The sequence below is a fragment of the Urocitellus parryii genome, chromosome 11 (assembly GCF_045843805.1).
Source record: "Urocitellus parryii isolate mUroPar1 chromosome 11, mUroPar1.hap1, whole genome shotgun sequence".
Classification (NCBI taxonomy): domain Eukaryota; kingdom Metazoa; phylum Chordata; class Mammalia; order Rodentia; family Sciuridae; genus Urocitellus; species Urocitellus parryii.
Genome location: NC_135541.1, coordinates 12,953,653 through 12,981,121, shown reverse-complemented (window position 1 = coordinate 12,981,121; position 27,469 = coordinate 12,953,653). Strand labels below are relative to the sequence as shown.

Below are 27,469 nucleotides of genomic sequence, written 5' to 3'. Positions count from 1 at the left end.
GGGGGTTTGGGAATGTCACCATGTGAATGTCCCAAGCAGGGACACCTGCCTGACCTAGCCACGCTTCCCCGACCAGGATTTCCACTCCACTCTGCAGAACTCCAGAGTGATAAGAGTGAGGTAGACCTGGATTCAAATTTTATCTCATCCACCAGCTGGGTGGCTTTGGGCTGGTTACTTAACGTCTCTGTGCCTCTACTTGCACATCTCTTCTTACATGGAGTCACAGGATGAGTAAACTAGAAAACACACGGAGACCGCAAGCAAAGGCCCAGAACAAAGTTACGGCTCAAGAAGCAGTTTCGCCGCGTCTGCTACTGCTGTTGTCATTACAGCAGCAACATTTTCGTCTTTCCACTGAGTCCATAACCCAGGCCACTCTATTGCTCAGGTGAAACCCCCAGGGTCATTCCAGCTGCCCATGAGCCAGGACATTTGCATCCAGTGTCATAGCTGGTACCTAGGCAGTGACACCTAGGCAGTGTCCCTCAGCAGGCAGGACTTGAACTCCTGTGTGCCTTTTCCTGGATTTCCTCTGTAATTCCTTCCAGGCCTAATGAGGTGGGTGTACATGTTCCCATTTTATAGATGAGGATACACGCTCAGAGAGGTGAGGCAACTTGCCCAGGGACACACAGCAATAAATTACAGGGATTCACCCCAAGATCTACTGTTCCAAAATCTTTGCTCTTCCTACTTTAAGATTGGGACAGCAGCTTATTCCAGTGGACTCTGAGCTAGTCTCCATCCTCCCACCCCCACTGTCATGTCCTCCTGTCCCTGGTTCTCCCCCAACCCCTCAGGGCCTGGGGACTGCTTTGAGCTAAGTCCACACATGGGCCACTCATGTCCTCTGGAGCTAGTACAACCATCGCTCCCCCACGGTCAGCAACTGTCAGTCCTCCGCTCCCCACTAGGGGATCCTCCTGGGTCCCCTGCAGAGCCCCAGGCCAGCACGACACATGGGTGTGTGGGGGCAGCGGGGACCCGGTGGGAAGCCGAGCTGGGGGGCTGCCTTGGGCAGAGGCAGCTCAGCAGCATCTGGTTTGGCCGCGGGTCCCCTCTGCCGGGCTGGATGTGGGGAGCGGTTCCCGGTGAGGCCTGGGAACTGTGCAGCTGGGGACAAGCACTTCTTAGGCGGGATTTCAGAGGGCGGGAGGGAGCGTTGGGGGGCAAAGGGGCAGAGTGAAATGACAAACAGGCCTGGCTCCGTCACAAGTTCCTATCTCTGAGTTGTAGGTTTATCTCTGCAAAATGGGGGCCTGGGGCCAGTACCGAGCCTGCAGGCGGTGGGAGAGTCGAGTGGGCAGCCGCCCGCGTCCCCCTGCGTGACCTTTGAACCGTTCTTATTCTCACCAGTGCTCCTGGACGTGGGGTGCTCATGCTGTTACTGATGGGGAAGCCGAGGCGCGGGGCCAGGCCAAGCATGCAGGCCACCTGCGTCCCGGGGCTGCCACACGCCTGCCTGCCCTGTGTCCTGCCTCTGATGACATGGTGCCGACGGGCAGGAGAGCGCTGTGCCAGCCGGGTGCTCTCCTCGCGTCGCTGTGTGGCTGGAGCATAGGACACAGGGAGGAGGGGCTGGACCTTGGGCCCAGGGGAGGCGCTGGGGTTGTGACCCAGCCATTGTCCCCAGGAGGAGCCCACCTCCCAGTGAGTCAGCCTCACCATCCCCACTGCGCTCCTCCCTCCCCAGCCCTCAGGCGCAGGGAAGTGAGTTTTGAGTGTGTGTCCGGCTTCTCCAGGGGCGGTGTCAGGGACCCGCATCCTGCTTCCCAAGAGGTGGGTGGCAGTGTCCTTGTCAACATGGTTTCCAGGTTTGATGACTGACATCAGGTAGAGGGGCGGGGCTGAGGGACAACCCACCCGGAGCCCGCTCCTGCAGAACTTCATGGTCCACAGCAAAGAGAGCCACCCAGACCCAAGTCCCTGAGCTGTCCCTGAGCCCTGTGGGCCCGCGGAGGGCTGCAGAGCGCGTGGGAACACAGGGAGGACTGTGGGGGGGCTGCTGTCGTGTGGCCGTGGGGACGGGCTGGTCCTGCTGGGCTGCTCTTCCTGCTTTGGCTAAGAGCAGCTGCCTTCCTCAGGGGACTGTCCCCCCTGCCAGTCACAGTATCTGGCCCCACCCCACTCTGTCACAAGAACTGGCACAAGAATGAGGCCTGGCCAGTCAGTTCTTCCCGGGGAGGTTTCTGTCCTCCAGGCCGCTGCGAGGGGAGCCCGACCCGGCCCTCTGCCCGCCAAGATGGCTAAGCTCAGGGACGAGAGTGAGGGAGGGCAGGCCATTGGATCAGGACCCGGAGACACAGCACACCATCACCTGAACTCCTGTGTCACCTCCCACCTGATCCCTGATCCTCCCTCCATTCAGACGACACAAGCCAAGATGTTTGTCATCAAACCAGGCAGGAGTTGATTTTCTGTCACTTATGACCCTGAGGGTCATCGAGGAAGCTTCACAGAGGGAGCGGCACTTGAACCACGCGCTGGAGGAGTTATTGGGACCAATGTCCATCTGAAAGGGAGCTGGGCGGAAGCACGTGGCCCTGACCCGCAGGAAGGGACGTCTCCTGTGTCACAGAGCGGAGCTCAGACCTACGACTCAGCCACTCACTCTCCCTTCAGCCCCCGAGTGGGTCACTGTCACGTGCTGGGCTACCCCAGACGCCTAGTGAAGATCCAGTTCTGTCCCCTCAGCAACCTAGCGGGGGCCACCGATTCACCACCCACAGGGGAGAGCACAGGCACAGAGAGCCTGAGCAGCTTGCTCCAGGTCACACGCGGGAGTGACAGAGTTAGGCCTGCCCACAGCGCCTGCCACTCCAGCCCGGGTTCTCTTCCTGTCTCCTGGCCCCCGGGGGTGAGACTGCGGGACCGTGCCTGGGAGGCGCCCGGGTGGCCTGCGTGGCGGGGAAGGAAGGGACAAAGCCCTGTGGCTCCCCTCGGAGGCCGTGGGGTGCTGCCCTGGTCCAGCCCCAGCCCCAGGCAGTGAGGACCAGCACCAGGCTCCTGCCAGCGCCCGCTGCGATAAGCTCTAAGTGACGGCTCTGGCTGGGCCACTGAGCCCTCAGCGGGAAGCTGGTGGCTTTGAGAAGCTCTGGCGCTTTGCCCGGGTTCTGGAGTTCTCAGCTGGTGCTGGCCAGGGAAGCCCTGGGCAGGCCAGAGGGGACAGTGCTCCGGACCGGGCATTTGCAGTGGAGCCCGAGGACCTTCGGCATCAGCCCGGGTGCCAGCCCGCCGTGACGCCCAGGCCAGGTCCTCGGGCGCTCAGGACGCTCACCTCCTCATTCACAGGGGTTGGGGGTATGAGCCCTGTTTACAAGGGAGGGGGCTGAGGCTCAGCCGGGGCTAGGACTTTCCTGAGGTCACACAGCCAGTTTGCCGAGCTCCACGTCAGGTGCTGGGCAGGGCTCAGGCTGATGGGACAGTTTCAGGCACAGATGCCTGAGCTCCCTCGGGCCTCACCCCTCCTTCCCATCAAACACCCCTTTCCTTCTTAACCCCAATTCCACAGAGGGCTTTCCCCCAGTGAGGAGGGCTCTGCCATTCGTGGGGAGGCCTACACAGATGGCCTTGCGTTGGTGGACTCTAATGTCCCCCTGGTGGCCAGCCCTGGCAGGATATTTGAGAGAAGAGCCCAGCGAGAGTCTTGAGAGCCTTTGATAAACCCCAGCTGGGAGGAGGGAGCTGCTCCTGCTGCAGATAAAGGGAATTTTAGGCTGAGCCCCCCAGAGTTGGCCCTTTTCCGAGTAAAGAGCTGAAAGTGAGGTTTTCTAGTTGACAGAACAGTATAAGGGAGGCCGCCCCCACTGGGCTCCCTCTTGACCTGAGGGAGCGGTCTCTTTTCTTTTCCCTTAAATAAATCCTATAAGCCAGGTGTGGTGGCGCCCACCTGTAATCCCAGCCTCTCAAGAGGCTGAGGCAGGAGGATCGTGAGTTCAAAGCCAGCCTCAGCAGTGGGAGGCACTAAGCAACTCGGTGAGACCCTGTCTCTAAATAAAATACAAAATAGGGCTGGGGATGTGGCGCAGTGGTCACATGCCCCTGAATTCAATCCCTGTACCAAAATAAATAAACCCTGCTCCTTCACACTAAAAAATTTGAAAGAGAAGAGAAAAAGGAAACAGCATCAGGGAAGCCTGCAGGTGGAGAGTAGCAGAGATCTCTAAGGCCACCAGTCCCCAGGGGGGAGCCCCCCCATCATACTTCCATGCCAACAGCAGGGCAGGCAGTTGTCTAGAAGAGACCCTGTTCTAGACCCTCTGTGGGGCTCCAGAGGTAGGTGACCTGCTGCCTAATTAGGGAAACAGTGAGCCAGGCTCTTCTGTCCTGCCCCAGATCTCTACCCAGCAAGGATGCTCAGGGTGCAGCCCAGTCTCCCAGTGGACGGGGTAGGTTGCCTGGCAGGGGAAGGCCAGGCTCCCTGGTGGGCGGGGCCAGGCTCCCTGGTGGGCGGGGCCTCACCTGGGCCTGGCTGCCTGCCACAAAGGTTTACCCATCCCTTCTCATTTCCTGTCCAGAGCCCAAGGCCCAGGAGCAGCAGCCCCATGTGTGCAGCCTGTGGGCTGCTCTCAGCCAGCGAGGTGGAGCTTCCATTTCCAGTCCTCGGTTATTTTCCTCAGTGGTACAGAAAGCAGCCGGCTCCCGTCCCCGTGGGGGTAAGGGACCAGAAAGGCCTCTGGAGTGCAAGGCATGATCTCTTGAGGGCCCCTGCGCTGCTGGCACCCTCACATCAATGACCGTGACAACAGTGTTTAAAACTTGCCTTTGTGCTGCAGTGGCACTCGCCTGGAACCCCAGCAACTCGGGAGGCTGAGGCAGGAGCATCACAAGTTCAAGGCCAGCCTCAGCAACTTGATGAGACCCTGAGCCTGTCTCAAAATACAAAGGGCTGGGGATGTGGCTCGGGGGTTAAGTGCCCCTGGGTTCAATCCCCAGCGCCAAAAAAGAAAAGACAACCCTGCCGTTGTGATACATGAGGCCCCGGCCGCCGTACTGGGCACTTTCTTCTGTGTCTTCTGACCCTCAGATCCTCAGTGGGGAATCCACTGCTCCCTTCCTGTGTACAGAGAGGAAACCCAGGCTCAGAGGCAGCCGGGCTCGCTCAGTACACAGCTCCGAAGAGCTGAGCCGAGTGTGTCTGACTTCAAAACCTGCTTGTGGCCACCACAGGGCAGCCCTCGCTCCCGCCGCTCAGAGCAAGTGCAGGGGGCAGCCTGGCCCCACCGAGGTGGAAGTGCCGTCACCTCGGCCAGCACCGCGCAGCCTGGCTGGGGTAGCGTGCACTCTGAGCAGGGGGCCGCCCAGGCCTGACACACACGCATTGGACTCAGAGGAAGGTAGAGTCTGGGTGCACGAAGACAGGGGACCCCTCAGCTGGCCTGGCATCGTTAGCTGAGCCCTTAGCCTCGGTGGCCAGGTGTGCAGGGCTCTGGAAGGAGCCTGGGCCAGGGATGCAGAGGCCTGGCTTCCAGTCCTGCCCTGGCTTTGCTCCTGATCGGCTTCCTTGGGGGGTGGATTTCTTCTCTCAAGGCCTCACCTCAGGGCCTCAGTGAGTTCCTCTGTAGAATGGCATGGGGCCTGGGAGGGTCAGACAGGGTCACCCCCTCCTACAACCATATTGCCCTGCTTCATTTTTTCCAGTATTTGGGTGACCCCAGGGCCTCACATGCTAGTGAGCTACAACCCCAGTTCTTTTCAAAAATTTCTATTTTGAGACAGGTCTTGCTAAGAGGCCCAGGCTGGCCTCAAACTTGCGATTCCCTTGCGTCAGCCTCCGGAGTTGCTGGGATCACAGGTGCCCGCCACCTGCCTGCCTCTGGACTTTGCTCTTGCCAAGGGCTTAAAGTGCTCTTCTCATGATGGGCACCTGGACGTTCCTGCCTCAGTTTGCATGTCCCCAGCTCACAGAGGCCTTCCCTGACTCCTTTCAGTACCTCCCTGCCGTCCTTTCTCCTCACACTGCCCACTCCTCTCCGCAGTCAGGCCGTCCGCCTACTGTTAGGGACTCGGGTTTCTGGGTTCAGATCTCAAATTCCACCACTGAGAGCTGGGTCATCTTTATTGGATGACATACGTGATCTTACTGTGCCTCAGTTTCTTCGGATCAGGTCAGTAAATACATATGATTATTTTGTAAGGATTAGATAGAATGCATGAAAAAGCACTTAGAATTTGGCATACAGTAAGCACTCAGTAAATGTTAGAGGCAATCATTTTTACTCTCAGCAGCATTGTTTATTGTCTGTGTTATTGGGCAGTTCGTGCTCCTGAGGGCCAGGACTCGGGTTCAGTGATGCCTTCCTGGCAGGCAGCTCGTTCCCGGTTCCGGGGACATGGTGAGTATTCATGGCATGAACTAAGAACAGACGAGTGTGGACACCCTGCTGCGCCATGCCTAGGTAGGGAGGGTGGGTGCTGGGAAGACAAAGCCAGCTCTGGCTCAGGGCGGTCAGTCCTCTCTGTTCCCAGCGGCTCCCGTGGTAAGTCCCTACTTCAGCCTTCCCAGGTAGGGGGTCCATGCCCCCAGGGATCAGGGTAGCCCCTGTTCTGTCACCTTGGCCACAGCAGGTGTCTGGGTGTCTGGTGCTGTTTTCCAGCTCAGGATCCAGCTGCCAGGAAGGGGACAGTTTCCCTGGGCTCAGGAGCCCTCCCCCAAGCTCGCGGTGCGCCCAGCCTCGCTCATCTTCGCCCTCCTGCCCCCATTTTCAGAGGCCACCCTCACAAGCAGAGTGCCCTAGCCCTCACACCGCCCTGCCCTGCTGTCTGGCCAGGCAGGTACCGCTCCTGACGCATCAGTCCCCCTGCAGGCTTTTTCTTGGTCCCTGGTGCTCTGATTGCCCCTGAGAACATTGTGGATGGGCCCAGTCCTGATGGGACTGTCCCCTGTAGAGGACAGGTCTGCTGGAGGCCCGCAGTCCAGAGCCAGAGCTGGGATTGCAACCCGGGCCTGGCTGTCGGCCTCCTCCTCGTTCAGCTCAGCGCACGTTCATGAGCCGCTCTGGGCGCCTGGTCGGGCTGCCCTGCCGAGGCCCAGGCTGGCACCAGACCAGGAGGGAGCCCAGCTTTGGCGACTGCACACCACTGTCGTCCAGGAGGACTTTCCACAAGGATCTGTGGGTTCTGTGTCTGGGCTGTCAGGGAGCCATGTGTGACTTGTCCAAATGAGGAATTGAACTTTTCACTTTATTCCATTTTAATTAAGTTGAAGAGCCACACGCAGCTGACGGCTCTGTGTCGGGGCCCTCGGGTGTGGACCGTTCTTTGAGGATGAACCTTATTCCTGGCCTTGAACCGCACGTCTCCGGCTCCCAGTGAGCAGGGACCGCGCAGGGAGCCGGACTGGCTTCCTAGAGGCATCCTGAGTTATGTGTCCGTCACAGCTGTCGGCGTGTTAAACCCGGGTGGCGTTTTCTTCACGCCCGGAGGAATCAGTCCCTATTTTCCTTGAAATGTGAGACCCGTCCTGACCCATCTTTCTGCTTCAGCGACTTACACAAGGCAAAGCACGCGGGCCAGGAGCTTTGACAAATGCAGACAGCCATGTAACTGACACCAGAGAGGGGACCCATTGGCTCAGTGACAGTGGAAACAGAATTGAGTCACGTGAACACAGATATACAGGGACAGCGGCGTTAACGGGGGCTTCAGCCCAAGACAGCAGCCCGACCCAGAGGCCGGGCTGGTCCCTGGACATAGGGGGAGGCGAGCCGGGCACAAGCCTGGTGACTTTGCATTGGTTGGGCAGGGTTCCAAGAGACAGTCTGGCATGAGGCTCCGATGGCCCAGAGGTTATCTTCAACTTGTCTGAGGAATTGCTGAGCTGCCCTGTGGCCGGTGCCACCCTCCTGGGCCAATACCCTGGCCTCTGACTCCATCCGGGCCCCAGGACAGGGCTGAGGGCTCCCGGTGCTCAGGCTGCTGTGGCTGCTGGAAAAGCACACGGGCAGCAAAGGGGACAGAGCCCTGTTCCAGGGTCACCATCAGACCGCCAGCGGCCCAAGGGAAGACTCAGGATTTTCAGCAAAAACAGCCTTTGGGTCCCTGGAATGTAACCTTGGCGACCGTTAGCATCGTACCCTGGGTGTCAGAAGTGTCATCTACAGCCAAGCCAGTTTTGGGGAAACTAATAGCATATTGCCCAGCTGTGTGACCTCCAAACTCAGTGATTTGGAAGTTGACTCAGTGAAGCTGGGCGTTATTTAGGCCGCCCCACGACAGTTCCATCTCTGCAGACATCTGCTTTGAGGTTTCATCAGGATCTCCCGACAGGTCCGTTGCCAAGAGTGAAGCGCCCTCCTCAAAGCCCAGAGTCTGTTTACCGTGCCCAGGGGTCTGTTGAATACTCTCAGCCTTTGTCCACCTCGGTGGCTCACTGCTGTCTCATGAGCACGTTGGGATCCCTGTAGACGACATTTCCCAAACATTTCCATCCCCCGGGAAGTTCCCTCTCTTCCAGCCTCAGAGGCACCACTGTTCTGACGTCTGTCACCATGGATTAGTCTGACCCATTTTGAAGTGTCACATAAATCATTTTCCCACTTTTGACTCAGACAAAGCTCCAAGAAATATGTGTCTTTTCTCTTTGCTTCGAGTGACACTGCGCGGTAAATAGTGAGGCAGCCGTGGGCCATGCGGAGGAGGAAAGGGTGGGCTGTGGAGCCTGGGGACTTGGCCTGTCCTCGGGACACACCCCCCAACTGCAGTGGGCAGTTACCACGAGAGAATGTGGGTCCAGCATCACTCAGTTTTTTTTTATTTGTTGCTATCTTTTTTTTTCCTTTTTAAAGGAAAGTTGGAAATACTGATTTTCATGTCATCTCCAAAATCTCCAGAAAGTTGGCATTTCAAAAACTTTGATACAGCGGTGGGCCAGATCCAGGGTCAGCCGCTCCGTGAGCTTGGTCTTGGGGCAGTGTCTGTGGCAGTCATAGCTGAGACTTGTCCAGGGTGTCCTTTGTTTTCTGTCCTGTTCTAAGGGCTGCCTATGAAGTCACTGAAGTCCTCAGAACAATGTGCTCATAAATCCGTTTCACAGATGACGGTAAACTGAGCCCTGGGGAGGGATTAGGGGCAGCTCAAGGTTACAGACCGAGGCCTTGGCAGGGTGGGGATCTGGATCCTGAGTGTCTGGGTTCCCACACGCTGCACGGCCTCCTCAGGGAGCAGGGTGGTGGCCGAGGCTGCTGGGGCTGCAGCTTTGCCAGTCACCAGGGGTGCTGCCCCCAGGTCTGCCCTGGCACCGGCAGTTTTGATGTCCGGGCACCTTGGCAGGCGGTTGGAGGAACCTGACTGTAAGCAGTGCCTGGAGAGAAGCCAGAGGTGGAGTCAGGAGCACAGGCCCGGCCAGTGCTCCACGGGGAGCCACCAGAGGTGTGGAAAGGGGAGAAGTAGCAGGACCCTGCAGAGGGGGAGCCCAGCCCAGGAGGGACAGGAGGCGGGAGACAGGGAAAAGAATGTGTCCTGGGTGAGAGCATCCAGGACAGGATGAGCTGCTGCCCCAGGGTGCCAGTGGCTGGGCATGCCCACTCCCTGGGGACTCGTCCAGACAGGCCTGCTGCCTGGAGAAGCAGGAGGAAAGATAAGGATCACCTGGCAGAACAGCCCCCTCTATCCTCACCTCCCACCCAAAGGGGCGGGGCCTGCACCCCAGGCCTGAATTCCCATCCTGTGCCATCTGGCCACATCCCCAAAGCCCAGAGCTGCAGGGAAGAGGGTCTGTGGTTTCTCTGGCACTTGAAGGGGATGGCAGGGTGGGACCAATACACTTTCCCCTCTGGCCCTTATCCTACAGGCAAGTCCCTGTGTTGGTATGCAGTAAGTGCTAAATAAGTTTTTGCCATTGTTTCTGGGTTTCCCCAGTTTGCTGTTCACCACCACTTTCCAGATCTGTGCTGTTATCACCCGCCATGAGAGAGCTGAGGATCGGAGAGGTTGCCTAGGACACACGGCCAGAGAGGCATTTGGCAGGACTAGTAAACTGATGTGTGGTGCCCTTGGTGCCAGCCTGGTGCATGGCGCAGGACCCACGGTGGCAGCAGAGGAGGCGTGGGGGGGGCAGGACTGGTCAAAGACGGCTTGCAGAGGAGGTGACTGGACTAGGCTGCCGGTTTCCCCTGGAGCCAGCTCTGGGACCTGGGTGAGAGCACCCAGCAGCTTGGGCGGGTCCCTGGAGCCTTTCCAGACCTTCCAGCAGCTTCCACCCCTGGGGAGCCCTCCAGGCCAGCTGCTGGTCACGTCACCTCTCCAATCCTCGCTTCCCTCCTCGGTCCAGTGGGGGCAGCACTATCTACCCTGCAGGGTGGTGGCGAAGGCCTGGCGTGTGGTAGGTGCTCAGGAAGCAGGCGTCAGAACCTCTGGGAAGTGGCTGCTGAGGTGATTGGCCTTTGAGGACAGAAGACGGGTCCCCAGCAGAGCCCCGGGGAGCTGGTCCACACGCTAGCTCAGAACCCCACTCGCCGAGGCCGGGAAGGAGGCACTGAGTCTTTTCAGCAGCTCTGTCGCCGCACAAGGGCATCAGGGAGCCACCTGGCCAATAGTTGTTGTCCCCCAAACCTGCGCCCAGCAATCACTTGCTGAGCACTTACTGCATACCAGGAACCAGGCGGAGCCGGCAGGCGCTGGGGTTGGAGCTCGGCCCTGTGGAGCGTGGCTCCAGAGTCAGTCCTCGAGGAGGGACAGCAGCCTTCCGGATCAGGAAGTGCCCATCTGGAGTGGCCGTCCACTGTCAGAGCCTTTTCCCACACCTGAATCCATCTGTCCTCATGACATCCAATGAGGATGGTGCTGTCACCCCATCTCACAGTTGAGGAAAGTGAGACCCTGACACCAACTGCTCTAGGCCACGTGGCTGGGCCAGGATGTGGGGCCCCGGCCAGCCCAGGTCCAGCGCTCTCCCCCTGCTCCTCAGCCATCTCCGTGGAGGACAGCTGTGCCGCCTGCACGCAGCAGCCAGCAGGCCTCAGGGAATCCACCATGAGGGTGGCCTGCCTGTGCCACGGCCCGTGTGTCCACCCCGTGATGCCGAGCACCATCCCCACGGAGGCTGGGACTTTCTGTGCCCACCCTGCATGCGGTCTTGGAGCTTTAGAGCCATTAGTTCTCAGAGAGCTTTTCAAACTGTTTCTTGGATCCTTTGAGAGGACCCGGTTCAGGGTCAGGGCACGAGGCCATGGAGGACAGAAGCAGCAGCTCGGCTTAGATCAAGGTTCTTGTGGTTGTTGTTTGGTCCCAGGGATCACACTCAGGGGCACTTAACTGCTGAGCCTCATCCCCAGCCCTTTTTATTTTTTTATTTGGAGATGGCATCTTGCTAAGTTGCTGAGGCTGAACTTTGAACTTACAATCCTCTTGCCTCAGCCTCCCAAGCCCCTGGGATACAGGTGTGTGCCACAGTGTTCCACCCATGTTGAGTTTCTTTTTTTAAAAATAAATGGCTCCATGGGATTAAAAATCTGTATATTTGTAAACCACTGCTGTGATCCAGCCACCACCTCCCCATTTCATAGACGAAAAATACTGACGGCAAAGCCTGCTCTTTCCCCACTAATGGGGATACGATTCACGCCTGGTTCCAAGTCTTTCTTGCTCTTTGACTTCATAGCCCTGTGAGGAGACCCTGGCCCTCCAAGGCTCAGGTGCCCAAGGATTAGACTCCGGGGAGCCTGGCTCCAAAGCTGCCCTCTCACCCAGCCCCCAGGTTGACGCACTCCTTCTTATAATCCAAAGGGGGAAGTCACTCGCTGACACCCAGGGAAAGGTGGCACCAGAATTGCCACCTCCCAGCCTCTTCCCAGTCGCTTCTACTGCCCAAGACATCACCTGGGCTGGAGGGGGAGATGGGCAAGCCTGGGTGAACCCTGGCTGCCATTCAATGACCCTGTGACTCTGGATAAGTGACCTCTCTGAGCATGTTTGCTCACCCTAGAAAAGGGGTAACAGTGCCCACAACGGGAAGTCATCGTGAGAGTCGGATGGGATCCTTCTCATGCACTGGTCAGCTTGGGGTTCATCGATCTGGGGAGTCCCCAAGGCTTCCTGTTCCATCTACTTCTTCTTCCCTCTTCTCAGCCACCACCCTCCCACTTGGGTAGCACAAATACTAATTATAACAACTGTTTCCATGAGCTGTTTCCTGGTTGTGCCTAATTACTGGGCAGGACAGTCATCATCACCATTTTAAATATCATTAAATGAGACAGATTAACTTTGTCCTGAGTTTTATGTGATTAGATCGGCAAATTGTCCGGGCACCCTTGGCCTCCCCAGCTGGAGACTCACCCAGCCCGCTCGTGCTGCACCCAAGGGTGCCGGAGCTGGAGAAGGTGCCCTGGCATCTGCGGTGGCCCCAGGGTCAGGGCCAGCTGTGGTTCCCTGGTCTGCCTTGAACTTGGTGCTCAGCGAAGCTCAGGAAGACATCCAAGCCCCTTGAACCCAGCTGGGAGGCGGTGCCCAAAATGGTGAGGATGAAGCTGGTGGGCAGGGCAGGGTGGAGGGAGGTGGCGGCCACCACCTGGTTTATTATCATGGCAATACAGCGAGCTCTGGGGACAGAGACACCTGGTTCACATCCAGCCTTGTTATTTACCAGGTGGGGGACTGGGCAGGCTGCTCAGCCCCTGCAGCCCAGGTGGTTTACACCGAGTTGGAAAAGAGTCAAGAACTCACCTGTGCCTGGCGCGTGCACTCTTCCCCGGGGGTCTCTCGCTCCTGCCACATGCGCTGAGGTTTCCCGGGGACAGCTGAGGACCTTGAGTCTCACTTAGCTTATTTGGATAAGTGACCCCACAGACAAGGCACCCTGAGCCTCCTGTTAGGAGAGGAGAAAACCAAAGCCCAGACCAGCAGGAAATGCCTTTGTCAAGGCCGCACAGCCCCTCCCTCGGGATGAGATGCTAGAAGCGAGCTTCTGGGGGCCTTGGGGAAGGGTCCCGCCGCCTGGAGGAAGATGCACGTAGGAGTCAAGCAGGACGGAAGGCGGAGAGGGTTGGGGCCTGCGAGCAGGAAGCTGGGCGGTTGGGGTGCAGCCAGTCACAGTGCGGGGGAGCAGTGAGAGGTGAGGGGCCAGGAGCAGGTCCCTGTGGGGGAGGTGGGGCCGAGAGCCTTTATTCAGCCAGCTCCGCATGAGGCAGAGAGTGACTGAGTCGCACAAATCCATTTAGAAAGTTCCACCCGAGCCCAACGGCCGATGAGGGGCCAGGGTGAGTGGAGTTGGAGGTCCAGGGCCTGGGTGCTGACCTCCGAGGAGGGCAGAGCCAGGAGGCCTGGACAGAGGCTCAGCGGGCGGGTAGAGGCCCTCAGGTGGGTGAGGGGGTGGCCCATGGGGAGGAACAGGTGGTGCCACGAGGTGGGGGGCTTGGCACGAATGGCCTCCTCCCTGGGCACCAAGGCAGCTGGGCAGGGTTCTCCATGCCCCCGGGGCCCCTGCACGTGAGTCAGCCCTGGGCCGGTGGCGAGTGCTCCCTGGCCCCTGCGTGTGCGGGCACGTCTCTCCCACCCGCTCCAGAGCCAGCGCCAGCCCAGGGACTGCGGTCCAGACCAGGGCGACTGACTCACGGGCTGGGGGCTGGGGGGGCTGCTGCTGCTCAAAGGAAGGGGGAGCAGGCTGACCTCCCAGTGCCCCTCTACCCTTGGCCTTCCCGTGTCTCCCTGGGGCACCTGCGCCACCCCCGCCACCGCTCCCTGCTAGGCCTCCAGCCCCTCCGACCCCTTGGTGGCACAAAGCAGTCTCCCTCCCCCACCACCTGCGGCCACATCCCTCCCTTTGTCCCACAGCCCGACTGGGGAGACCCGTAGGCCCCACAGGAGATTGTCTGGAGGCACAGGAGATGGGGAGACCCCGAGGAAGCCAGGAAGGCCCCATCTGCATCTCAGCGCTGCTCACTAGCCAGCGCCACCCTGGCTGGAGCCTCGGTCTCTGCGTCTGTGAAATGGGGCTCCCGGGGCTGACTCCACAAGGCGACCCCAAGCCATGAGTAAGAGGAGAGCGTAGAAGAGCTGTGTCGGTCAAGGACTGCTTTCTCTTCCAGGGAATGGCCAGTTATTTTGTTAGATAAACCTTTTAACTTTAGAGCAGTTTTAGGTAGAATCATGGGGACGACGGTGTGGAGAGGGCCCTGGCACCCCACTCTCAATTCCCCGAATCATCAGCATCTTATATGACGCGCTTCCAGGACTGGGGCCTCAGGACTCACCGACGTCCACACCCCACTCACGTCCCTCAGGGGTGCCCAGCGTCCTCTTCTGTGCCCTCCGCAGGCCACACTAGGTCACTCTGTGTGTCTTTCGGCTCCTCGTGACCGTGACAGCTTCTCAGGCTCTCCTGGCTTCTGATGCCCTCGCAGATTTGAGGGCCCAGCCAGGTGCTCTGTAGGACGATCCTCGAGTGGGTCTCCTCTTGTGGCTCACAATCAGACCCGGGTGGCGTGGTTTGGGGAGGGGGACCACAGAGGTCAAGCACCTGGTCACCACATCGAGGGCTCAGCGAACCTGCTGACGACTGTGTTCCGGCCCTGGCTGTGGGCAGCAGGCTCGGTCACCTGGGCAGTCAGTTATTTTTGCCCTGAGGACAGCAACAGGGTTGGGACAGAGCCAAATGTTGGCGGAACCAAGGCCAAGACTAGACAGTGTACCTGAGAGCACGAGCCAGTGGCGGGAAGCAGGCCTGAGGTGGGGTCCCGGAGCCCCCAGAGGGAAAGCAACATGGCCAAGGTCATGTGAGCCAGGGAACCTGGGGCTGGGCCCGGGTCTGTCTTTACTGCCTCGGGGCCAGGCCTTCCCACTGCCAAGTACATGTCTGGAAGCTGCCTTTCTAGGACAGGGTGTTAGGGGAAGCGCGTTCCTGATAAGGTTATTTTTAACTCACTTTATTCCACAGGATTCATGGTTGGTTACAACTACTACATTCAGTAAAATGATATGCTCTAGAAATAGACAATCAGGATCGTGGAAGACGTCAACAAAGAAAAGCCAAACGTAAAGGCCAGGAAAGTACCAATAGGTGAATTTCAGATTTGGCTGTGAGGATCCTGGCAGCCAAGGAAAAAGGGATAGAGGCTGACTCCCATGACAAAAAGTAAAACCTGGGTGTGGTGGTGCCCATCTGTAATCCCAGTGGCTCGGGAGGCTGAGGCAGAACGATCTCGAGTTCAAAGCCAGCCTCAGCAAAAACTGAGGTGCTAACAAGCAACTCAGTAAGACCCGTCTCTAAATAAAATACAAAAATAGGGCTGGGGATGTGGTGCAGTGGCCAAGTGCCCCAAATCAGTCTCTGGTACTCCCCGCCCCCAAAAGTCATCGTGATGTCAAGGGTGTCATCCTTCAGAGTGGCGGCCATTTTGTTACTGTCTTGCCTTTTACCCACAGTCATCCTATTTGACTCTTCCTGGAGTTTATTCAAGCCGTAAATTCTGTTTTTTCATGGTTGAAATCACAGATGCCTGTCCCCTAGTGAAAATCTGGGATATAAACCAACCAGCAGGTGGGAAGGTGAAGCGATGGCTGCCTGCCCCTCAGGTTCTGGCCATCGCAGGTGGACACCCAGAGGCCTAAATATCCTGCGGGTGCTGTGCTGGGGCCCGCTGGAGGGAAGGGCACAATTCCTTCTGACTGGGGAGGAAAGAAGGGCTTCCTGGAGGAGGAGGAGGCGGCAATCCAAGATGGAGAGGGGCAGTTAGAGTCGAGCAGGCAGAATCCTGGTCAGGGAGAAAACAGCCCCAGGCCCCTTGCAGGTGGGGACCAGGTCCTACTCAGAGCTGCCCCGTCAGCTCGCAGCCAGGGCCTGGCAAGTATCAGGGACTAGCAAGCTTGTGTCGAATGAGACAAGATGGGGCAGGGGATGGGTGGGGGAGGCTGGGCCATTTGGGGAACCCCTGAGTGCCGGTCCAAGGAGGGGGGGGGGTTTGTTCTTTACACATTGCAGATCAACTGAAGCCCCTCAAACCTGATATTTTATAAAGTGACGATGGCACAGTAATAACAGCTAACACCTGGTGGGCACCCCCTGAGGGCCCTCACTGTTCGGGTACTTTGTCTGTATTAGTTATCAGAGCAGTCCTGTGGGGGAGGGACCGTTTATTTTCTTTATGTATTTATTTAAGTTCTGGGAATTTAACCGATGGGTGCTTTACCCCTGAGCTACATCCCCAGTCCTTTCTATTTTTCATTTTGAGACGATCTTGCTAAGTGGCTTGGGGCCTCGTTAAGTCGCTCAGATTGGCCTTGAATTTGCAATCTTCCTGCCTCTGCCTTCTGAGTCCCTGAGCTTATAGGCGTGTCCCACCGCGCCCGTTTATTTATTTATTTATTTGGCAGTACTAGGGACACTTACCACTGAGCTCTATTCCCAGCCCCTTTCATTTATTTTTGACAGGGTCTTGCTGTCCTAGAGGGAGGTACTATCTTAATCTTCCCCCATTTTACAGATGGGACCACTGAGCACAGAGAGACCACTGAGTCCCTTGCCCAAGGTCACTCAGCTTGGAACTGTAGAATAAGGCTCTAAACTGAGGTTTGGAACAGGCCTTTTACTCACTGTGCCTGCTGAATGTAAGCATTTAGCTCACAGGCCACATGCTTGTGCCCTGGGTGCCATGTGACAGTTGAACAGCCAATGACGGGCTCCAGGAGCAGGAACTGATGGGCACTTGGCCACAGGACGGCATGTCTACAGAGCTGAGCTTCGGAGTAGAGTGTGCAGGCAGCTGAGGGTGTGGCCGTCAGCCCTTGGCCTCAGAGTCCCTCTCACGGGGCTGCTGTTTGTTGCCTCCGACATGTCCAGGATTCCCTGAAGATCCCCTGCCTTTGGCAAACCAACCGCAAGAGCCCTGGGAGTGACTAACGCTGTCCAGACAAATGGGCCGTGCCCGGGTGGCACCAGGCCACGAGGCCTTTGTTGTCAGAAACATGTGAGCATTTATATGTCTCGCTCTCGCCCACCCCGGGCCTTCCGTCTCCACAGGGCAGGGCTTCCAGCCCTCATCTGGTTCCTGGCACTTTCCCCGTCTGGCGGGGACATGGGGGACCGGGGCATTCTGCAGGGCGCTAGGGTTCCACTGCTCATTCTCGGTCTCAGCCAAACCCTTCTGGTGAGCACCAGGCCCGGAGTCAGCCCAGGTTCCTCCTCCGCAGCTGCAGGCACACCAAGGCGGAAACTCCCCACAAAGCCAAGGTTGTTCTCCTTTCCCTGCGCTCCTGGGGCCGGGTGTGGCATCTGCAACCGCAAATGAGGCAATTAGGGAGCACAGCGCTGGCCCTCCGCCAGCCCAGCACCCCGGTCTTCCTGGGGCACCCACTCTGTGAGGTCCCCACCTGGAGAAGCAGCCCGCCCTCCGCAAAATGCATGGAGCAGAGTCCGGGCCCCAGGCAGGCCTGGCCACCTTCTAGCTGTGCCTTGGGCTCTGGAGGCTGCTCAGTGAAGTCAGTGCCAACAGGATGGGGAGACAAGCGCAGAAGATCCTGGTCCTTGCTCTCCAGCCTGGTGACAGGAGGGGGCAAGTGCTGCCTCCTCCCTGATCCTCAGTCTTTAAGTGAAGCAGAGTAGAGCAGAGGAGGGATACTTTTTTTGTGTTATGGCACATAGTAGATGTCCATGGCACATAGTAGGTGTTCACGGCACACGGTGGGGGTCAGGTCTGTGCAGCCCCTCTCCCCTGCCCTTCCTAATTCCCGCTGAGGCCAAGCCTAAGGGGGTGTAGGGACTCCACACAGTGGCTGACTAGCACGTCCGGGGGTGGGGCTGCCACTGAAGGAGTGTCACTCACCAAGGAGGCCCCATGGTGCTCCCCACCCAGCGGAGCCCCGCTAAGCCTTCCCCACCTCGAGGGGGGGCCTGCAGCAGTATTTCAGGAAGGGGGCCCTCAACTTTTGTGTGCTGAAAAATAAAGAGGCCTCCATCTCAGTGTTTTGGGGTGCACATAAGCTTCCTGTATCACCCAGCTACAGATGGCCGTGGCGCGGTGGACTTCAGGGTGCCTGGCCTTGGTCCTGGAGCCAGCGGCCAGCCTCCCTGTCTTGCCTCCCACCTTTGCTCACACATCTGGAGGCCTGGAGGCTACAGACCCAGCTTCTGGACCTTCTGTCCAGAGTGGAAGACACCACTGTCCTGCGAGCTGTCCTGGGACACAGCAGGCAAGCAGGTGGCGGGTAGTCAGGAGATCTTCCCAGAAAGGGAGGTCTCTGAAATGAGACAGAGGAGAGAGAGGAAGCCCTTGCTAAAGGACACTAGCAAGTGACACCCAGCCTCAGTTTCATTTTCCACCAAAGGGGCCAAGCGGAGAACAGGTGGGTGAGAGGGGGTGACAATCCCTCACACCCAGGGGCTCCTGGAGAGATGTCTGGGATTTAGCTTCGTTTTCAAGGGCCTCTCCCTCGGGCACTTGACACTCTACTGGCAGCCAAGTTAGGGAGGCTGCCCGGGCAGGGCCGGGCTGACTCAGCCGTCCACCTGCCCACTGCCCACCTAAGAAATAGACCAACGATGGAAAAAGGAATCTTAGGTAGTTTGATCAAACTGGGGAGAAGGAACTAGATTGCTCCTCTGCGGGTCCCAGGGAAGTGGTGACAGTTTACAGAAACAAAAGTCAGGCGATAAATGTATGTAGATTTAGCAAGAGCACATGTCAGTGGTGCTGATGGGAAAGGGAGTAGTTTATATTTTTGGCATGAGGAAGTTTAGGAGCTGTTTCGACTCCTGTCTCTTGGTGTAAAGCAGTGTTCTGGTGTAGAAGAATCCCAGCTATAACCCAAATGAAGCAGTTCTGAAGTCCCTTCTCTCTTTGAGGGGTACAATGGGATTTTTTTCTACCAAGGGGGAGTGAGGCAGAAGTTTCAAGAATTTAACTTTCTCCCCGCTCATCCAGGACCTGTGCCCCTGTTTTCTTTGGACTTAGACATTACAAAGACAGAAATCTTGAGGATATAAAGGCACCTTCCCCAACTCGCTCCACCATTCATTTTAACACTTCCCCCCCCCATTTGTTCTACCATTCATTTTAAGTAGGGTGCTGTTTGTTGAGCACCTACTATATGCCAGGGGCTGGAGATTCTCTGCTGACAGGCCAGACAAGGTCCCAGCCCTGATAGGGCTTGTGATTCTGGGAAGAGGCAAAGAGCTAGACAATGAAAACTTAAAAACAACAAAGTATTAACAGACTACAATAAATTCTCTAAAGGAAAGCAAACAGACTTCTGTAATAAAGAAGGTGCAGAGCTCCTGCGGGTGGCTGGGATATTGCAGGAGGTGGCATTTCAGCTGAGCCCTGAAACAGGCGCTGGCTGAAAGGAGAAAGATGAAAGAAGAAAGTTCCAGAGGAGACAGCAGCAGCTACAAAGATCTTGGGGGAAGGGGCAACTCGGGGAATCTGAAGAACGGCGTGAATGCCAGAGAAGATGGGCCTGAGTGGGTGAGGTGCAGCCTGAGATAAGGGACAGGAGTGGCCAGGGCTCTGGGGCCCTGGCAAATGTCATTCCAGGGGTGGCCGAGGGCTTTTAAGCAAGGGGTGGCAAGATGAGAACTTTGGTTCTGAAGACAGCTCTGGCTGCTGGGGAGACCACAAGACAGCAGGGGTGGCAGCCAGGACACTCTGAGGAGCCACCATCTTGCTGATCCTGAGAACTTGGTCGGGCATCTCCCTGCTCTGATCCTGCGAATTCGAACCTGTGTGTGGTTGTGAGAATCCACTGGGAATGATCAAAAATGTATTTTCCAAAACTGAAAAATATGTTCAAGTTCAGGCACTCCATGGTTTAAAGTGGCGTGTCCTCTGGCATTCTGCTGGATTCGGCCTTTTGTGGATTCAGTGTGGCAGGGACAGTGCTGGGCCCCAGAGTCCCCACCTAAACACCGGACACCTAAGAGAGCCCACTCTTCCAGTGGGTGGAGGAAGGCGAGGGAAGGGATACCTGTGTGGAGCTCTCTACTCCTGTGGGAGGGGGGACCCAAGGGTCACTTTCGTGGTTGGTTTGTTTAACAACTGATAACATGAGTAGCGTGAGTTTTGACCTGGTCCAAATCCATGATGTCTTTGTTCTGTTTTTGTGTGCTGGGGATGGAACTTGGGGCCTCTGCATGCTTAGGAGAATGGTCCATTCCTGCGATACATCCCCAGCACTCTCAAAGCTACCGTTCTTCATGTACCCAGGAAGGGACACAACCTTTGAGGAAGAGTGTGGCAGGCACCTGATTACCCTTTGGCCAATCAAATGCATATGGCTTTTTTCATTCCATGTCAAGAAATTTCCCTGGAATTTTCTGAAATTCATTCATCCAGCTTTAAAATCCCCGAGCTAGCCAGGTGCGATGGCTCACTCCTGTAATCCCAGCGACTGGGGAGGCTAAGGCAGGAGGATCTCAAGTTAGACCCGGCCTCAGCAATTTAGCCAGGCCTAAGCAACTTCGTGAGACTCAGTCTCAAAATGAAACAAAAAGGGCTGCGGATGTGACTCAAAGGTAAAGTGCCCCTGGGTATCAAAAACAGAAAAAGAAGGGGGAAAAAAATCAACCCTTTTGAGATAGAGGAAAGAGGCAATCAGAGCTCAGACAGGAGACACCTGCCATTTTAATCTCCCCCCCTCCTCGCCCAGCCCCCTGCCTAGCCTTTCTAGCTTGATGGGGACACCCCCCCTGGACCCACCTAAGGGCTGAGAGTGGGGGGACCTCTTTCTTTCCTGCCAGGCCTGATACCGACTGGCACTGGGGACCTCATTACTGAGGAGGGAACTCTGAGAGGCCCTTCCTGCCTGCTAGGGTCTGGAGTCGGGGTCCTCCCCGCGGGGGAGGCCGGGGTCCCCCTCTCCTCCGGGGCCCCAGGCCCGCGGGGTTCCGCTCGGAGACCAGCGAGGGAACCCGAGCCGCGCCGCTCAGGCCCCGCCCGCGAAGGTGGCGCGTCGCCGGCGGGCCCTCCCCCCATCCCGCGGCGGAGGCGGCGGGGACCGGCACCGCGGGGCGCAGCATGCGGAGCGTGTGGCCGCCGCGCCCGGTGGCCGCCGTGCTGTCGGCGCTGGGGGTGAGCGCGGGCGGGCGGCCGAGGGCTCGGGTGTCCCGGCCGGGGCGGGGCGCGGGCGCTTCCCCATTCGGGCGCGAGCCATGGAGGCGCTGAGGGAGTCCGTGCTGCATTTGGCCTTGCAGATGTCGACCTACAAGCGGGCCACGCTGGACGAGGAGGACCTGGTGGACTCGCTCTCCGAGGGCGACGCGTACCCCAACGGCCTGCAGGTAGGAGCCGGCCAGGCCCGGGCATGCGCGCTGGCGCCGCCCCGCCCCGTCCCGTCCCGTCCTGTCCGGTCCCGCAGGACCCCGGCCGCTCCCCGCGAGCAGGGTCCCCTGCTGGCCGCAGGGCCGCTGAGGCCTGCCGCTCCCCGCGCCTGGCCAGCCTGCCCCCGATCCACCCCCCCACACCTGCTTCCCCGTCACGCCCAGGTGGCAGAGTCCAGCACCCCCTCGACCGAGTCGGCCCAGTTACCAAGTCACAGAAGAGGCAGTCCCCGTGTTTGGTGGGACTTGTCCCGGGTCCCACCACCCACTGCTGGCGGGATCTAAAACTGCTCCAGCTTTAGCCTGAAAGTCCCTACATTCCACACATGGCCCTGGGCAACCCACCCTATCTGGGGACATGACCCTTTCTTCCTGCCCCTCCCTGCCCCACTACCTGAATTTCCTGGGGGAAGGGAGGGAGAGGATATGGTCTTCTGTCCCCTTCTCCCTAGCCCTTTTCAACCTACCGGGGCAGCTGGATTCCTCCCTCCAGGGTGTGCCCTATGGGAGTCTGACACCGGACTGGCCAGCTCCTGCCTGGCAGCAGAGTGGTGAACCAGGACGCCTTTTGCTGTCCTTGCCCTGCACACCTGCCCCAGGACAGTTCTTGCCAGGCGGTCAGCCCTGGTGGGGTTTGCACCTGGGCAGGTAGGGGTGGTGAAGAGAACACCCAGGGTGGCCCTGTGATCTGGATCTTGAGAAACCAGCCCAGAGAGAGGAGGAGTGGGACCCCCTCAGCCCAGGAGGACTTCTGGCAGATAGACCAAGAGAGGTGTCCAGGAGAGTCTTGGGGCTGCTTGGGGAACTGAAAGCCAGTCAGAACTCCTCCCAAGAAGGGGACAGCGCAGCTCTGGACAGACACACCCCTGAGAAGCTGGAATTCAGACAGCAGTAAAGGGGAGTAGCATTGATTGAGTTCCTTCTCCAGTCAGTTCTGTTTTGATTTTTTAGTGCTGGGGATTGAACCAGGGTCCTGGGTGCATGCTAGCCAAGTGCGGTACCCCCGAGCGATATCCCAAGCCTCCAGACTAGTTAACTAGGCCCAGGGATATCCAGACTCATATTCCAAGTGCTATACACACTAAGATTCAGTACTCCTACCTATGTGGTCCCACTTAACCTTCAGGACCACCACTAGGAGCTGCAGAGTGACTTCTCCCAACTCACAGATAGGGAAACTGAGGCCCTGAGAGGAGAATAACCGAACTTAGCTTGGTCACAGACCTAGAAGTCTGGGAGAGACAACCCAACCTGTCTAAATCTGCTTCCCTGTGAACCCTTCAGAGGCTAAATCCAGCCGGAAGTTATTTTTCTGTAGCAGGCATTTTTTCCTTCACAAATCAAAACAGAATCTAATCAGCAATCTTTTTTTTCCATCTCATCTTCCCCAGAAGGTTCTAAATATATCAGCACAAAAGCATCAAAATTCACAACAAAATCACATGCTGTGCCACTGTTCTGACAGCAGCCCACTTGAGTTTACAGCCTTTTTCAGATCAGCAGTACATTCATCCAGGTGCACCCCCTGGCAGAGTGCAGGGAGCCCACTCTGAAGCCAGGGACCCACTGGTGGGCGTGGGTGAGGTGCCGCGTCTCCATCAGTCCTCATTCCCTCATCTGTGAGATGGGATCAGAGAAAGTGCTTGGAAGGCACACTCCAGCGTCTGCTCAGAGCATCGTTGTTTTTATGACCTATGAAGTAAGGGCCAGCGTGGCCATGGTACAGATAGATGTCAAAGCTGAGCCCTAGGGACAAGTTGGGGACATCCTGTGGCCATATCGCTGTCATGTGAATTGGAGGTCAGTTGGTATCCCCATGTCACACTGCCCAGCTGGGTATATTTTCCACTTGCCAAGCAAGGAAAGGCAAAAGGGTTAGCCCAGGCTGGGACATTTCTGTGGGTACCTCACTTGGCTTGCTTGGTGCCCAGGGCAAACTTTTGTGAATTCTCCAGTGCCTGCGTTTCTGAGTTAAGACCTGTCTACCTCAACTTACAAGGCAGAGTTGGGTTTCTGCTGTTCCTTTTTTTTTTTTTTTTTTTTTTTGCAGTATTAGGGATTGAACTCAGGGGCACTCGACCACTGAGCAACACCCCTGCCTCCCCCTTTATTTTTTTAAGACAGGGTCTTGCTAAGTTGCTGAGGCTAGCCTTGAGTTTTCTATCCTTCTGCCTCAGCCTCCCAAGTCATTGTGCACCAAATGCACAGCTCAAGGCAACACTTTTTTATTATTATTAATTCAATGTTTTTAATCATTTGAAGGTCTTTTTCCTATAAAATCTTTACATGCTCATTTGTGGTTAGAAGAGAGAGAGAGAGAGAGAGAGAGAGAGAGAGAGAGAAATATATAAAAGGATTTAAAAAGAAACAGTGATCCCACTGCTCAGAAATAATGGGTTCTAGTTTTTTTCTATGCATACATGTGTGTGTTTGGTGCTAGAGATTGAACCTAGGACTTTGTGCATGATGCTGGGTATGTGCTCTTCCATTAGCTACTTCCTTGGTCCCTTTTGTGTGTATACGTGTGTGTGTGTGTGTGTGTGTGTGTGTGTGTGTGTATGTGTATGTTGAAAGATAATTGAGCTCACTCTAAATGTACAATGTTATGTGTCCTGAATTTTGCACTTCATAAGCATTTTCCATGTTAAAATCTTCCAAAACATGCCACTACTAAAAATCTATAGAGGGCTGGGGTTTGTGGCTCAGTGGTGGAGCGATTGCCTAGCACATGTGAGGCACTGGGTTTGATCCCCAGCACCACATAAAAGTAAATAAATAAACTAAAGATATTGTGTCCATCTACAACTAAAATATTTTTTTAGAATAATCTGTAGCTTTTGTGCATATTATTTATTCAATCTAGTATAGATGAACAGTTAGGACAATTGTCATCACACTACAGGTGACCATCTTTAGCCTTTCAGGTTATTCCATGGTCTGGATGCTTGAAACATAACCGGTCCCTCCATGTTAGCCTTTTAAAGATGGACTGTGAACCCCCAAATCTTCCTCTTTTAATTGGCAACTATAAAAATAAGCTATTTGTCAGCCATGGTGGTGTACATCTATCATCCTAGCTGCTTAGGAAGCTGAGGCAGGAGGATGGCAAGTTCAAGGCCAGCCTTAGCAACTTAACGAGACCCTGTCTCAAAATAAAAAATAAAAAGGGCTGCGGGTGTAGCTCAGTGGAGAGTGCTCCCGAGTTAAATCCTCAGTACCAAAAAAAAAAAGAAGAAGAAGAAGAAGAAGCAGTAATTAGCTCTAATTCCAAAGTGATCACACCAATAGCTAAGAAATGAAAATATAAATTTTCATCTCTCAGCTACACTTGCCATTTTTATTACTGGATGTGTTAACAAAGTGCTGAATTTAGCTGGAGGAAAGTTCTACCTATACCTTATTTGAAAGCAGTTTTCCTTTATCTTATTATCTTGTTTTAGGCGGATTACTTACAATCCACTCAAATGAATTGTTTGAGGGCTAAGCCTATTTTTATTCATTTATTTTTTTGGTCTTTTCTTTCTTGGTGCTAGGGATCAAAGCCAGGGATTTGTGCACATGAGGCAAGCGCTTTCCCACTGAGCTACAGCTCAGCCTCTAAGCCACCTCGTCCTAACCTGGAGCCCTGGCTCTGTCCCTCGTGGCCTTAGACCTGAAAGCAGCTCACTCGCACAGCTTTATAAAATGGGTTAATAATATTGCAACTCACCTCTGGGAGCTGCTGCAAATATTCAAATGAGGCCACAGAGGTGAAAGTGGTCTCAGTGCTCAGAGCACAGACCTGGCTGCTAGCAGAATTCTCTGAGAAACTCACCACTCCTAACATCTCAGCCCTTATGTACCAGCTTTCCCTGCCTGGGCCTCGGCCTGCTAAAGCTGGAGCCTGGTCGCCCCACACTTGTGCACTTCAGGGGCTTGAAGGGAAGTAGCCTTGGTTGCCCCTGCAGCCAACCTGGGAAGCCTCCAGCCACAACTGTCTCCCCAAACCTGTGACACTCATCCAGTGATTTCTCAAAATCTTTTAGATTTATTTTTTAGGAGTACTGAGCTATTGAAGTTCCTAGGGCAGTGATTTGGAGGGTGATTCTGGAGGCAGACCCATTCAGGACTTTAAAAAGCCTTCTCGGCTTAGCAGGAGGCCTTTCAACTCTCCTCCAGTTACAGGATCAGACTCTTGGCCTGAAGGTTCTAGAATCTGAGACAGTCCCATGTGGGGCTTCATCCCAGCTTCCTCACTTTAGAGAGGGGACACTGAGGAGGCCCAGAGGCTGCCCAGGCGCCTGTGATGGAGGCTCGGCCGGCCTCTGACTTCTTTCTTCCCTGTGCCACAGAGACCTGGGTGTTCGTTCTGGAAATCAAAGACGGCTGGGAAGTGTTTCTCTAAAGACTGGACCTGCAAGGTGTCCCCTCCCCTATGATGGGAAAATTTTAAGCTATTACTCAAAGAAGATCAGGCTTGGGGACCGGATGGTAGGGAGGGCTCAGGCAGATGGCGGGAGACAAGGCACCATAGGTTTGCTCTGGGCTGACCCTAGTGGCCTCAGCAGGAAGTCCACCTCATGGAAACTGTAATGAAAGAAACTTCCCCAAACTGACACCCTTGTGGAGGCAGGGCCCCCCTGCTAGGTCACGGTCTGCCTGTTCCGAAAGGCTGACTCCAGGGCAGCCTGGTCCGCTGCCAGCCCTCGCCCTCGGAGCAGCTGGGCTTCTGGACGCAGGGGGTGGGCTCCCCACCAGACCTTTGAAAATGGCTTCCCGTCTGCTGCTCCATGCGGCCTGGTCACTGGGGGACCTGGCTCTGGCTGGGAAGAACCTTGCTCCCCGACTCTGAGAGCCAGGCTCCCCGCCCCTGCTGCTACTGGCGCGGCTCCTGGGCCCCAGGCGGTCCGTCCTCACCTGCAGAACTCGTTCTTGCTGAAAGCCTCGGTGAGCCACGCACTTGGTTCTGTAACCGAATATTTATCCCCGATTAGGGCTTTGCTTTTTGGCTGTGGAAACCCTGGGAACTCCTGGGCCCGGCCGCTCCGTTCTCTCCACCCCCCCACCCCCAGGCTTTTCTGGATCCAGTGCTTCCTCCTTGGTCTCCTCGGCTGCTCTCTGGGGGGACACGCTCCTTTCTCTACCGCTTTCCTTCTCTCTGTGCCTCACATGATGATGCTGGGAAACAAGGCCGGCCAGCGGGGAGCGCCCACCCGACTCGCAGCTCCATCTTCCAGCCTTTGGCTCTGGACTTTGGCCAAGGGCCACTTCCCAGGGATGTTCCCCAAGATGGATTGGGCTGCTTGCCACTAATCCTCTGCCCTCCAACTGGCCACAGCCCAGTCTCCCATGATTGACAGGCCCTTGTTTCTAAAAGGAAAGCGAGAAATCGCTCACCTCTCCCCTTGCTGTGACATCATCTCCTGGGATGGTCCCCAGGGTCCTATGCAGGGGGCAGGGCAGGTGCAGTGGGGGCTCAGAGAAAAGGGACTTGGCTGAGCAGGTGGCCGTAAGGAGCAGAGTGGTACCTGGCCCAGCCTCTGCCCTGTCCATTGCACCCAGAATTGGCCAGTGCTGCCAGGTGACTTTCCCTGCCCCGGGGAGCTGCCTCTGGATCCGCTCTGCCCTTCGAGGTGAGGCCCGGCCAGAAACCAGGAGGCCTTGGCCCGGCAGCACAAGTCGAGCCAGAAACATGCCACGGGTTAAGAATCGCTTTTCAAATTCTGTTTGTGGTTCTTGCCTGGAACTATGAGTTTTTAATTCAATTCTGGCCTAATTCTAATTTAATTTCCAGCGGACACCATCTGTTTAGATTCAACACTTTGCTTGACATCGAACAATGACTCCCGGCTTGACTCGGCTCCTCTGGCAGGTGGCACGGCCGCCTTGGGACGTGGCGCCAGTCCTGGAGAGATGGGGCGCCTCATTGTCCTCTCTCCTTATTCTTCCCCTCCGCCCCCCTTCTGTGCTTCTTCTGGAGCTAACGCTAGTACCTACTCTTAGGGACAAAACCAGAATCATACCGTCTGTGACAAATCAGAAGGCTCAGGACGCCAGGCCCGCAAGCATTTCCCAGCTGCCATCGGTGCCTCTTCCTCCCCGTGCTCCCCGCTCCTCCCTCTTCTGCCTTCTGGTTTGTCCCCCGCTCTTCCCCCCCTTCAGTACCTCTGCTCTGGCTGCCTCCGGGTCCCCTCACTTCAGCAGTTTTGAGTCTCCCCACATGGTGAGGGTGTCCTGTGT

The 27,469-nt window shown here is 56.5% G+C and overlaps 1 protein-coding gene across 3 annotated transcripts in view; it reads left to right on the top strand.

Moving 5' to 3' along the window:
* The window catches only part of Ece1 (endothelin converting enzyme 1), a 97,605-nt gene that overhangs the window by 23,147 nt on the left and 46,989 nt on the right, over positions 1-27,469 (top strand). For 2 of the 3 annotated variants that reach the window (XM_077791652.1, XM_077791650.1), the window contains exons 1-2: positions 20,920-21,002; positions 21,125-21,211. In XM_077791652.1, the coding sequence (XP_077647778.1) occupies positions 20,949-21,002; positions 21,125-21,211 (141 nt within the window). In that variant the 5' untranslated portion in view covers positions 20,920-20,948. Of the gene's footprint in view, positions 1-20,919; positions 21,003-21,124; positions 21,212-27,469 lie in introns of those variants that run through there. The other variant, XM_077791651.1, reaches the window with a different exon arrangement.